This window comes from Zeus faber (genome assembly GCF_960531495.2).
Source record: "Zeus faber genome assembly, chromosome: 8".
NCBI lineage: Eukaryota > Metazoa > Chordata > Actinopteri > Zeiformes > Zeidae > Zeus > Zeus faber.
The window spans coordinates 27,983,867-27,996,120 of NC_137195.1; the positions used below are offsets into that span (position 1 = coordinate 27,983,867).

Here is a 12,254-nt window from a genome sequence, read left to right on the forward strand (position 1 = left end):
GGATGAGAGTCGTGGTGTTCAGTCACACAGCTACGAGCTGAGACGCTGCATGGCGGGGATGGAGATAACAAGAATAAGGTGAGACCTGACATCAGCCCCACTGCCTGGCAGTCAAAGGGAAGATAACTTCCTAGCTCTCTTTGTTGAGGCAGGAACAAAAATAAACAAGGTGACTTTTCTACCACCGTTGGCCTTCATAATGGATACCTAAAAACTGAGGGGAGGATTGGGATTCAGTCTGTAAAAAAATCGTCTGTCCAAAAGTCGTTATCTAAATACTATTATCTGTGTAACGGATGCGTGTATTTACAGACGCCAGCTATGGTGAAAGCTCTGTTTGATCTGCCAACACATAAAGATGCAAATGTTCCGGCTGGGTCCTCAAACGCTTCTTGTCTGACACTTTCCAAGCGCCCAATGCGGGGCAAGCGGGGTCACGTGAGCATCAGTCACAGGCTTCGGGGGAAATGAAGTACTGTTTTATGGAAATATAAGACAAGTAGCCCCGGGCCAAACCAAGCTCAGAATTGTTAATGTTGCCTGTGAGAAAGAGAGAGCGCGCGCGCGCACGAGAGAGAGAGGGAGAGAGAGAGGGAGGCTGCTCTGACTCTGCCACACTTGCTAACAGTTTCTTACTTGCCTTGATAAATTACCTATGCTTTGAAGCCGTGGGCATGCTGAGTCCAGATTCAAAGTTAGGATCACAGTCTCGTTCCTGCAGACTCCGTCAACCAGAGGCCCTCGTCTCCGTGGACTGCCTTTCTCTAGGTTTCCATTGGTCTTTGCCAACAGGGAGATGACCACATATGGATGTTTAAGAGCCATCGTGGCACGTGATACAAAAGGATCGAAAAGGGATACACCTCTTTTTATGTTCAAGACCAAAAAAACTTTTTTCCTTGGTTTGTTTGTTTCGTTTGTTGTTGATGTTGTTGCTTGCGGTTGTATTTCCTGAACTCTCAAATGGATATTCCAAATACTCTCTACTTCCAAACGGCAAGGTGAGGACACGACTCCATCATTAAACTGCCCACTTTATTAGGTACACCTGTTCAATTGCTTGTTAACACAAATAACTAATCAGCCAATCACATGGCAGCCACTCATTGCATTCGGCATGTAGACATGGTGAGGATGACTTGCTGAAGTTCAAACCGAGCATCAGAATGGGGAAGAAAGTGACTTTGAACGTGGCATGGTTGTTGGTGCCAGACGGGCTGATCTGAGTATTTCAGAAACTGCTGACCTAATGGGATTTTCACACACAACCATCTCTAGGGTTTCCAGAGAATGGTCCGAAAAAGAGAAAATATCCAGCGAGCGGCGGTTGTGTGGACGAAAATGCCTTGTTGATGTCAGAGGTCAGAGGAGGATGGGCAGACTGGTTTGAGACGATAAAAAGGCAACAGTAACTCAAATAACCACTTGTTACAACCAAGGTACGCAGAATACCATCGCTGGACGCACAACACATCAAACCTTGAAGCAGATGGGCTACAGCAGCAGAAACTGAGCAGGTTTGTGCCTTGCACGGCTGCTGCCGCCATCGATGTATGGTTGTGTGTGTGAATGAGTGAATGTGAGATATGCACTGTAAAGCGCTTTGAATCGTATGAGTAGAAAAGCAATATATAAATGCACCCCATATATATACACATGGACTGGTTTTGCTTTTGCAGATGCATGTGGTTTCAAGCGCTAACACTTGAGATTTATCCCCGGCCCACAGTACTGCTGAGTACGTACGGCAATCACATTTTCCCAAAGCGATAGCCGCGTGCGTCTTTTAAATCGAATCCCCACGGCAGGCATTTCAGGGTGTTTCAAGAGCAGATGCATGGCGTGGGATATATAAAAAAAAATTAAAATAAAATAAAATAAAATAAATTAAAGGAGAAGAAGGAGCATCATGGCACCAGTCCCAAGTGTTACAATTTAGTGAATACATCGTAAGTATACCAACCCCCCCGCCCCACCACCAACAGCAAGGTCCATTAAGCAGCGATGTTGCTTGGATAGTTCCATAATTGCCACAGAATTGCGCTGGTCCAACGAAAGGCGAGATTGGTGGCCACCCGCTTGCACCGTTGCGCCCAGTTCCGTGATGAACACGCCTATCTGGTGAATAACGCAGTGAGTGCGTTCCCATTCCTGGCAAGCGCCATGGCTCCAATGCGAGCAGCATGGCACTAACTACGGATTAAGCTCTTAATAATGGCTCCGCGCGGGGTAGTACGAATAATAAACTACGAATAAAGCTTCGCTGACATTTTAATGCATAGCCAATCACTTATTTTTCTCGGCCTAGACCAGATATGATCAGCACTTTTTTCTCCCTCTGTTGTTTTAATTTTCCAAACACTCTATTTGCATGAGGAAACACTCTGGGATTAATCACCGGCTTGATGTAGTGCTGCGGCAGGAGGCTTCTGCTGGCACAGTGCGTCGATGAGAGCCTTGTTGGGCGGAGGGCAACCATTGATCAGTCTGAATGATATTTACATGGCTCTTAATCTGTGTCAATTCTGCCCTTTATTTTCTTTCTGTGCTAGAGTGCCGTTCACCTCTACGTTAACTATTAAGCCATGGAGCCATTACCTATAATTGCTGCCTGCTCCCAATTATTCCCTGCAGAGTCAAAGAAATAGAAATACATGCCATCATTCCAGAAAGATACTTGATGTGGCTGAAGCAGAAGGTGCCCCTGTCCGACGGCCGGTCCTGATAAGCTCATGCACCACGATGGAGTTTGAATTGGAGTGAAATTGGAGGGAATTGGAGGGAATTGGAGAGAAATGGGAAGGTCAAGATGTTTTACTCCACCCAAAACAGACTATATCTGATCTATATCTGATCTTTTAAAAATAAAAATATGTATCCCTTTTTTGGTGTGTGGGAGCGAGAGAACTCGCTTCAGGTGGTTCATTTTTGAGCTCAAGTTGGGCCAAAATTGAAACAGCATTTCTGCCCCATGGAGCAGATAGTGCCTGTAGATCGTTAAAAAACCTTTCCTCAAGTTCAGCTCCCCCCAGACAGATCGGGTTTTTGGAATTTCATGAAGTCTTTAGATCCACTCAATGAGAAACAGCCAATCAGATCAAATGATCAATTTAGGAAGCTGCGCCCACTCGTTGAGCTGACCTTGCTTAACAAATATTTCTATTCAATACCTTGTGAGCAGTCATGAATATCAATTACGGCGAGACCACTCCCTCACAGTTCTGGAGATAATTGAGAATGGTTATGGATAAAACTATAGAAAACATTATATTTGTTTACAAATGAAAAATGGTGATGGATGATTTATAATGCCGTGTTCGCATCTCGCAGACAAAATAAAACGGAATCTGATTCAATTCCATCTTTAATGATGAGCTGGTGAGATAATAACACATAACAAAAATAAAGCATCAAATTGAGTAATTCATTGACTAGATAAGTGTAGGGGGCAGTAGTGGGGAGTAGTAATCACAGTAGTTTAGGGTCATAGTTCTTCAATGAGTTTCTATGCGATTGATCCATTTGTTTAAATGTTTGTCATTTTTATGTCTGACTGGTGTGGACATCGCAATGGCCTCTAGACGGATGGTGCAGGGTTATTACAGGTGATTTATGAGCTGAACCGCACAGAAGGGACAAATGCTTTAAAGCTGCTCTTTAAATAGTCATCATCATTTTCATCATCATCGATTTACATAAACACTGAAATTAACTGCCATTCATTTATTCAACAAAATGGAAATAAACACGATAAAAACCTAATGTTTATGGAGATGATTATTAGACCATTCCCCAGGTGAAAGTTTTTCATTTTGCAATTTTCAGGAGGAAAAAAGAGAATTCACTGAAGCTAATAGGTCTTGCTTTTATAACTCTTCATCATAACTCTATCCCACAACATTCTGAGAAATCTAGATGAAGTGTCTCGTACTCTTTGATATTGTGCATTATAGATTGGAATACGGCTCTTATCAGAGGTCTTATAATGTCAAATAATGAAACATTATTACTACATTTTTTAAAAGTTGTGTTAACAAAATGGAAAGAAATGCTGACTTTTATATCTAATTCATCCATAGCAGAGAACAACTTTTCAGTAAAAATTCAAAGCCTGTAATTTGTTTTTTAATCCAATCTTTTAATGAAATGTCATTATCTCCTGTTGTGTTATTGCATAAAAGTTATTTCTGGGGGTTTGTTCAGGTGAAATTCAGTCACCTTTCAGCACTTTCTGATATGCATAATCAAACTTTTCCAGCACCTTGGCACCTATATATTGAAACCTGTTGCTTTATTCAAGAGCTGAAAAGATTTCTCAGAAGAGATTGAATCAAACATTGACTTATTACGTCTCATGGTTAACCTCCAAGGGAATATCCTGCAAATTATAGCATTTACTTGAATCTCAAACACATTTTGAATCTCGAAAAGGCGTCATTATAAATGTTGAACCTGTTACAAATGCAAGACTTTTGAACAATCCCCTTGTTTGAAGACTTATAGTCACTAGTGTTAGTTGGCAGTTACAGTGCAGGTACAGCATAGACAGACAGACAGACAGACAGACAGACAGAGGGATAGATAGAACTGATGAAATTTTGTAGAAGAAATTGAATCGAACATTGAGTTATTTGCTGACATCCCTTAAATCACCTCCCTCAGCATCGTGGGGAATATCATGCCTTTTCCCAAGCAATTATGGAATGTTGTTATTACGTTATGATTTGAATAACCCTAACCCTAACACCAGGGGCAATATCATAGGTTTTCTATGATCTTTTTTCAAATACTTCAGCACAAAAGGGGCTATTTTCAAGGTATTCCATTACTTAAATTTCTGAGGGTGAAATTCAAGCACTTCAGGCACCTCACATGATAAGATCCCTGCATTATGAACACCAAGCATATTTAAAACTCAAGACTGTGTTTTAATTTAACAGTATTAGAAGATATTTAGTCATTGCGTCACCTCCTGCTGAGAGTTACTATACGCCCCCCCCCTTCCGTGCTTCAGAGAGTGAAAATCACCGTCACCATCGCTCTCGGGACAGCACTCACGTAGGCAACGAGGCAGCTCTCCGCTCCAGGTCCCGTTCCCGGCGCAGGTGAGCACGGCGGGGAAGGAGAGCTCGTAGCCGGGGAGGCAGCTGTAGCTCACGCTGGTGCTCCACTCCAGTGCCGAGCCCTCCAGGAGCCCGTTGGGGACGGGGGGCGGTGTCGGGCATGTCACCACTGTGGGACAGGAGAGGAAAGACACATCAAGGCTAATGGTTGTGGGGAAGTCATACGTCATAATTCGGTGATAGGAGATTATTTGGTTCAACATTTTGCTCCGGGGGTAATAACCATAGCTGTCAACCATCCTGTTTTTCTGGGAGTCTACCATATTTTACCCTTTTTTCCCGCTGTCCTCTCGGTTGTTTATTTTCCGGTAAATACCCCGTATTTTAAACATTTCTAGAAAAAAAAAAAGGTTGGCATCGTCGCCCATCTCCGCGATGCCCACTCTGCCGACCACTGTGTGATCCGTTGTGTCCCCCCTCCTTGTTACTCCAAACAAATCCAATAATAACAGTGTGTTTTATAGTAGATGTATTTATTTTAAATCAATTACACCAAAGGAAAAAAAAAACGTGTGTAACGGTGACATCATTAACAAAAAATACATACAAATAAACCAAAAAATGTACACAACGCAAATATAAAAAATGTGTACAAGAAATATACAACAAACCAAAAAAAATACTACAAGATAGATCAATTATAATTATCAATCATTATTTCCCTGGACACAATGAACTGTTCCATTCTGTCCATGTCCTTAAATTCAATTAGCGAATCAAGCATTTTCTACTAATTGGAATATTTTTGATTATTTTATTGTCTGACTGAGAGGTAAACATTTATAGTTATTGAATGATTTATGATCACATTCGTAATCATCACACAACATGCTTTGCCTTATGGGGCAATGGGTTTCCCACGCAAATGTGGCAACAATGTTCTGAAGTTTTGAAGACCGGGTTGAATTTTTTTGTTTTTGCTTAGACAAAGGGAAAGAGAGATTTTTTTTCAAATACAATTCCCTTGTGTTGACGGCATCATTGCCGGTGGGGGAATCTTGGGTCTTTGTAAACTTTAAACTATCCACTCAACAAACGCAATAAATGAGTGCATAATAAAGCTCAGAGTTTGTTCTGACACACTTGGAGGCGATCTCGTGGGAAGGAAGATGGGATATTACTTTTAGGGATCTGAATTAATTATAACAGTTGTTTTACACCATTAGTGGCCTCCCTCTGCACCTCTCGGTAACGAGTCTCTCTCTATCTCTCTCTCTCTCAAGACACACACACACACACACACACACACACACACACACACACACACACACACACACACACACACACACACACACACACACACGGCCCTCTAAACCACTTCCGAGCAAATTGAAACCATGGTCAAGGCATTGCGACTGTCTGTCGGACAGAATCAGATGCTTAAGCTCACATGTCCACTTAAACCGCCATGTTAACACCAGCAATCTGTAGGTAAGGAACAAAATCACAATTGCTCTCGGTTTCTCGGTACACGACACGTTTACAGATCCATCACAGATCTTTCCCCTCATCCTCCCGGCCGCTCTCATCACCCCCTGTTAAGTGCACGCTTTGCTTGCTGCTCAGGCAGGAACACGTGGGACAAAGTGAAATCCAATTGCGCTGACCTTTAACAGCATAAAAGGTCAAAAGCATAATCTAGAAAATCTGTTGGAGATGATTCAACTTCGCGATATGCGTGAAACTGAGTTGGCCGCAAAGTAAGCCGCCAATCAAACCGATGTGCAAATGCTGGGAACTGCGTAATTCGGCCACGCGGTGATGGAGGAACCTACTGTATGTGCGGATCGGATATATGCGTCCACGATGAACACTGAACAAACTTCAAAAAGACAAAACCGCACAGTTGCTGTTGTTAATAACGTCAATTAGCCTTCTCTATGTTTCAGTCACTCGGCAGTTCTTGTTAAAATATGAAGAAAAAAATTAAAAGAAAAGCCACTTTAGGATTGAATTTCCTCAGTAAAACACCCAGCTGGATTCTATCAAAGTAGGATGTCGGGTGGATCTTTTCATATGCACGTGTGGAGAGGTGGAGAGAAAGAGAGAGACGTGCATTCAGGAGGACACTGATTCTGAGGAAAAATCACACGTTGGCTACTCCCAACCTAAAAAAACAAGACAAGCCTATTGGGTGGCAGGCAGCGCCAAGTGGAGTGTCCCCGTTTCCCTAAGTCCTAAGAAGCATTAGTGCCTCCGAGCTGAACACGCTAAACCCGGGATTCTGCTGCGTCACCATCACAGAACGCGTAAACCCCCCCCCCCCCACACACACACACTGTGCTCACATCCGGAGCTGGGCGCTGGTGTGCTTAACCTTATTGTCTCTCCCACTGCGACCGTCAATTCCCTCTCTCTCTACATCGCTCTCTCGGTGAGCCCCTCTATCGGCTCACATCCTGTCGGCGCATTGCGCCGGCCTCATGACAGGATGAGCGATTCGATTGTGAATCGCTCACCCCGTCTGAACCCCCGCTGTGGTCGAGGAAAAAAAATAGACAAAAAAACAAAACAAAGGAACGAACTAAAAGGCAGCTGAAGTGACCAGAGAAAGCATTATATGTGGGAGCAATAGTTTTAAATAATAATTTATCTTTATTTAAAGTCAATCAAAAAAATATGATGACCACCAAGCCACTTCATTGCTCGTTCAAAAGGTTAACTGTGAGAAACAGAGCGGAGAAAAAAAACAACTGGAAAACATCGGCGCGACTGTACCTCTCCGAAACTACCCGAAGCGCCTTGAGGAATAGCGGCATTAATGTAGAGTGCCCACTTAATGATCGAAGCTCACTCCCTCGCCTCTCTTTTATTCATTTACCTCGCGAAAGGAATAAGTACTGGTGGGAAGGCAAAGCCGGGGAAGGAGATTAGGCGAGAGGGAGCCTCTGGCGCAATGACTAATGCATCCAGGTCACCAGGAGCTGACAGCACTTCTGCGGCGCCAGCTGAGGTGACGGGGGGTATGTGCCCCCGCCCGCATGCCATGCGCCGCTTATAGATGCGTCAGGGAGGAACAGAAGTTTGGGTAATGGAGCCGGCCTTGTTTGAGTGCGTGTGTTCATACTTTTTTGTTCCCCAAGTTTGAGCAGTTGACAGTTTAACTCTTGCTGCTCTCTGATAACAGCTGTGCGTGACCAGCCCCCCCCCCCCCCCCCGGTTTTGAACAGTGCGCTTTAATAATGAAGCGCGCGCATGAAATATTACAAATCTGTGTCATCGCTAATGTTCTTGGGAACATCAGGGCAAGGTCACACAGGAGGGCCTGTAGCATGGGGTATTAAACAACATGGCATCTCATGATGAGGGACCGCAGGCATGGAACCCCCCCATGCCGCCGCCGCCTATTCACCCGAAATGTCCACAAACCCAATTAGGTCCAACGTGTAAGGGAAAAGATGGATAGGCCTGACATTTTTTAACTCTCTCTCGGGTTATCACCTCTCTGTTTCAAGCTCTCTCTCGCTCCCTCTCTCTCAATTTCCCCTTACTCGCTGACCTTCTTTAGTTTCTGTGTCGCTCACTGCACATCATATCGGAAAGTAGTCTGCTGATGGCAAACCCTTTCCCCGGTCAGCCGCTGTTCCACCATGGTACAGGAACTCAGTGATGAGCAGTTCTGAACCCAGAACCTTCTGAAAGGGGAACCTTAGCAATGCTTTCCCGCCTCACGAGGAACTGTGGAGTGTATGCAAATCACAGGGAGAAAGATACAAATAGTGCTTAACCTTTGTTGTCAGTCAGTCGGTCGTTGTATTACGGGTTTTGGCTTTAAATTTTCTGTGAGGGGAAACAAGCAATACATGCAAACAGTGAGTGTTAAATCAGCCGGTATTAAAAATGATCGTTGGTGTGCTCGTATAGCTTGTGTTTGGCCAACTGGTGTTCTGTACGACAAACTCCAAATAGTTCCCGTTTCGAAAAGTACCGCCTCGCTTGCAGGGACTTTGTGGGGACCTGAAACTATCCTAGCGGAACCAATTTCAGCACTAAGTTCCTCCTGTGGAAAAAGGCCAGAAGTTCCTCAGTACAGGGAAACTGGTTCCTAAAACGGTTCTTGCGGTGGAAAAGCCCCTTTTGTGGACTGTAGAAAGCTTTGTCCTGCTTTGTCCCTCAAGTTGATTCATTACATTACATGATGTCATTTAGCAGCCGCTTGTCCAAAGTGACTTACAATAAGTACATTTGTCACAGTATCAAACCAACTGTATGTCACACAGCCAGCTAAACATTCTCTAGAAACCAGCAGCAACAAGGCTACAAGTAGAGTATTTTGTCATGAAAGTGTGTTAGATGCTAAAGGGAAAAGCGCAAATGGGGTAGATCTGTCAGTGCAAGTAGGGTCCAGGTAGCTAATGTTTTGAGGTGGAGAATTCTTCTAGATAGAAAGCTGACGTCACTTTTCGTCAAAAAGCTGCAATAATTTCTACGCGCATAACGAGCGTGTAGAAATGTTCATTTCACGGTGAATGGCATTCCCGCTCGGATAATCATGACTCGATCACTTGACTTTTTGCCAAGTTATAACTTTTACAAAAGCTTGAAATTTGTATGTTTTTTTAATAACGGTAGTTTGTCAAAAAGTTGGATGGCAGTGACCAATAGATATCACAAAAAAGCTGGAGGTGGCCTTAAAACGGTAATCAGGCCTGAGCATCAGAGTATCAATTACAGAATAGAGGCGGCCATGATTAATAGTTAAGTGCAGAATTAGTGCGGCCCTTGCAGCGGGATGAAGAGGAGTTGCTAGCCATCCATCATCGGGCATCAGAGGAACTTAGAGGCTTGGCTCCACGCCACCACAGGTGCCTCTCTAGAAGCAGATGGGGATGAATTGAATCGAGAAGTCTCAAACTTTTTTTGTTTTAATCCCCCCCCCCCCCCCCCCCAAGTCCTTCCACTTCTTGAGAACTACAGTCTTTCGGTGTGACGGCTCATTAAAATACAGGACTATCCCAGTCATTAAGCAACCTCTCTGCAGGCATCAGAGCACCGGACATAATTTAATGAAACAGATTTTGGATAGATGGCAATTGCGTGCGTGTGTGTGTGTGTGTGTGAGAGAGACAGGAGAGAGAGAGAGAGAGAGAGAGAGAGAGAGAGAGAGAGAGAGAGAGAGAGAGAGAGAGAGAAGAGAGCACACAAGTGTGCTGATTCATGGGCACACGTGCTGCCACTATGTCCCCTCTTACGAACGCGGGATTTAATGCCTTGAAGGTAAATTCCTTGATCAGCATGGTAAAAACTCTCCAAAGCGACTGCTTCCTATAGCGAACCCTGCTGTGTCACCTTGCTTTCTAATCTCATCAGATCTCGGGATGTTTAAACTTATATGCTTAGCCCCGGAACATGATGGGTGGGGCTCGCCCACCAAGGTTGCTTCATGCAGTCTGATGGTTATCAAGGTCGACTCCCCCCATTTCATATAGAGGTGTGTGTGTGTGTGTGTGTGTGTGTGTGTGTGTGTGTGTGTGTGTGTGTGTGCGCGTGTGTTTTCTTACCTTGGCATGTGGGCAGAACGCCGCTCCAGGTGCCGTTGCCCGTGCAGGTCCTCGTGACGGTGCGGTTTCCTCCGACCCTCACGTAGCCAGGCTGGCACGCAAACGTCACATTCTGGCCCACCGTGATGTCATCACCGAACCGCAGGCCGTTGGCCGGGACCCCCGGATCACCGCAAGTGATCACTTTTTGGGGACGAAGGCGACAAAAGAAGAAAAAAGTTGAATGCGTGATATGTACTGCAATTGCATTTGAGGATACACGCTTGATGCGAGGTCTTTCGATAACGCCTATGGTCCGTGGTTCGCTAGGGTCTCCCGTGAGGGATTATCTGAGATAACATCTATGTACTAAAGTCATTGCCTTTGTTTGCTTTTTAACTGTAAATTTTGTGTAAAGTGGTATTTCAAAGCGAGGCCCAGGAACCGTCGCGGGATGTTCTGGCTGTGCTGACTGATGCTCCTGGCTGTCTCACTCAGGGGCTCTTCAGTTATGACAAAGATGGGAAATGGAAGCTGACAGAGCCTGCTGTCTCTGTAGCTCTAACTATGTGTGTGTGGAGGGGTGGTGCAAATAAGTGTGTGTGTGTGTGTGTGTGTGTGTGTGTGTGTGTGTGTGTGTGTGTGTGTGTGTGTGTGTGTGTGGTTGTTGTATGCCGGTCCTGAAAGTCATTTTGGCTGGTAAACAGTAAGACACATCACACCCAAAAGCATTAGCTTGAATTACACATCACCCTTGGCTCCATACTTGCAGCCGGCATAAATAAAAGACAGCTGATGAAAATTTCAATCGGAATCAATTAAAAATATCTCAGAGAGCGTCTGGGAAAAGCATTCCGACTTGAAGGGGGGGAGGGGAAAAAAAGAAAGCGCGAGAGATAGAGAAAAAAAGAAAAATAGAGAATGGTTGCATCTTTCCACAGCAGTTAGTCTGCTGCAGCACTATGTGGAGAAGCTGGCAATTGCATCGCATCCAAACGGGTGCCCGCGTTCCCTCATCGGTGCACTGTTCAAAGTGTCGCATCATGTGATCTTCTCCTGCCCTCCTCCTGTCTCCTCCCCTCCTCGTTTCCCCGCCTTCCCACATGGGCTGGGGTGCAACGAGTGGTGGAGGGGGGAGGGCGGCTCGCCAGCAGCTTGAACAGACAGTCGAAAGTACGAAGAAAATGAACCCCGCAATAAGCCCCTCCGTACAGCAGCAAGGGAGGGTTGAGAAAGAGATGAAGGCTACGAGACGAGAGTTTAAAAGAAAAATACAAGAAGGAACAATGAAGAAGTGGTTTCCTTTATGAAGTGGGCCCACCCTGCATCCCCCAAGTTTTTTATCCCACTCTTTTCTGGTCGGTTTTCAGGGTCTTTTAAGGCAGGGAGCTACCGCTGCCTCCGCCCCTCTTACATAATGGCGACCATGACTCAACAGTTTAGCAGGTGAATAACTGCAAATAGATAAATATATTGATGTGTATGAATAAAAACCTTTGAAGAAGGCTGCCGTGTGACTTTGATCCGGTAACCTGTGTGATCAATAACCCGTAAACTGTGAAAACGATCGCCTCCCTAATGGAGGTGTAATGAGCCAATCTTGGCAAACTCAGCGTAGGGGTCTCTGAATCTACCCACTGGAAAAAAGGAA

The 12,254-nt window shown here is 44.7% G+C and overlaps 1 protein-coding gene across 1 annotated transcript in view; it reads right to left on the reverse strand.

Annotated features, from left to right (window-relative positions):
- The window catches only part of LOC307234379 (CUB and sushi domain-containing protein 3-like), a gene marked incomplete at both ends in the record, with an annotated part of 277,445 nt that overhangs the window by 20,917 nt on the left and 244,274 nt on the right, over positions 1–12,254 (reverse strand). Inside the window, 2 exons of the mRNA XM_080006075.1 lie at positions 5,059–5,232; positions 10,625–10,807. Of these exons, the coding sequence (XP_079862201.1) occupies positions 5,059–5,232; positions 10,625–10,807 (357 nt within the window). The remainder of the gene's footprint in view (positions 1–5,058; positions 5,233–10,624; positions 10,808–12,254) is intronic.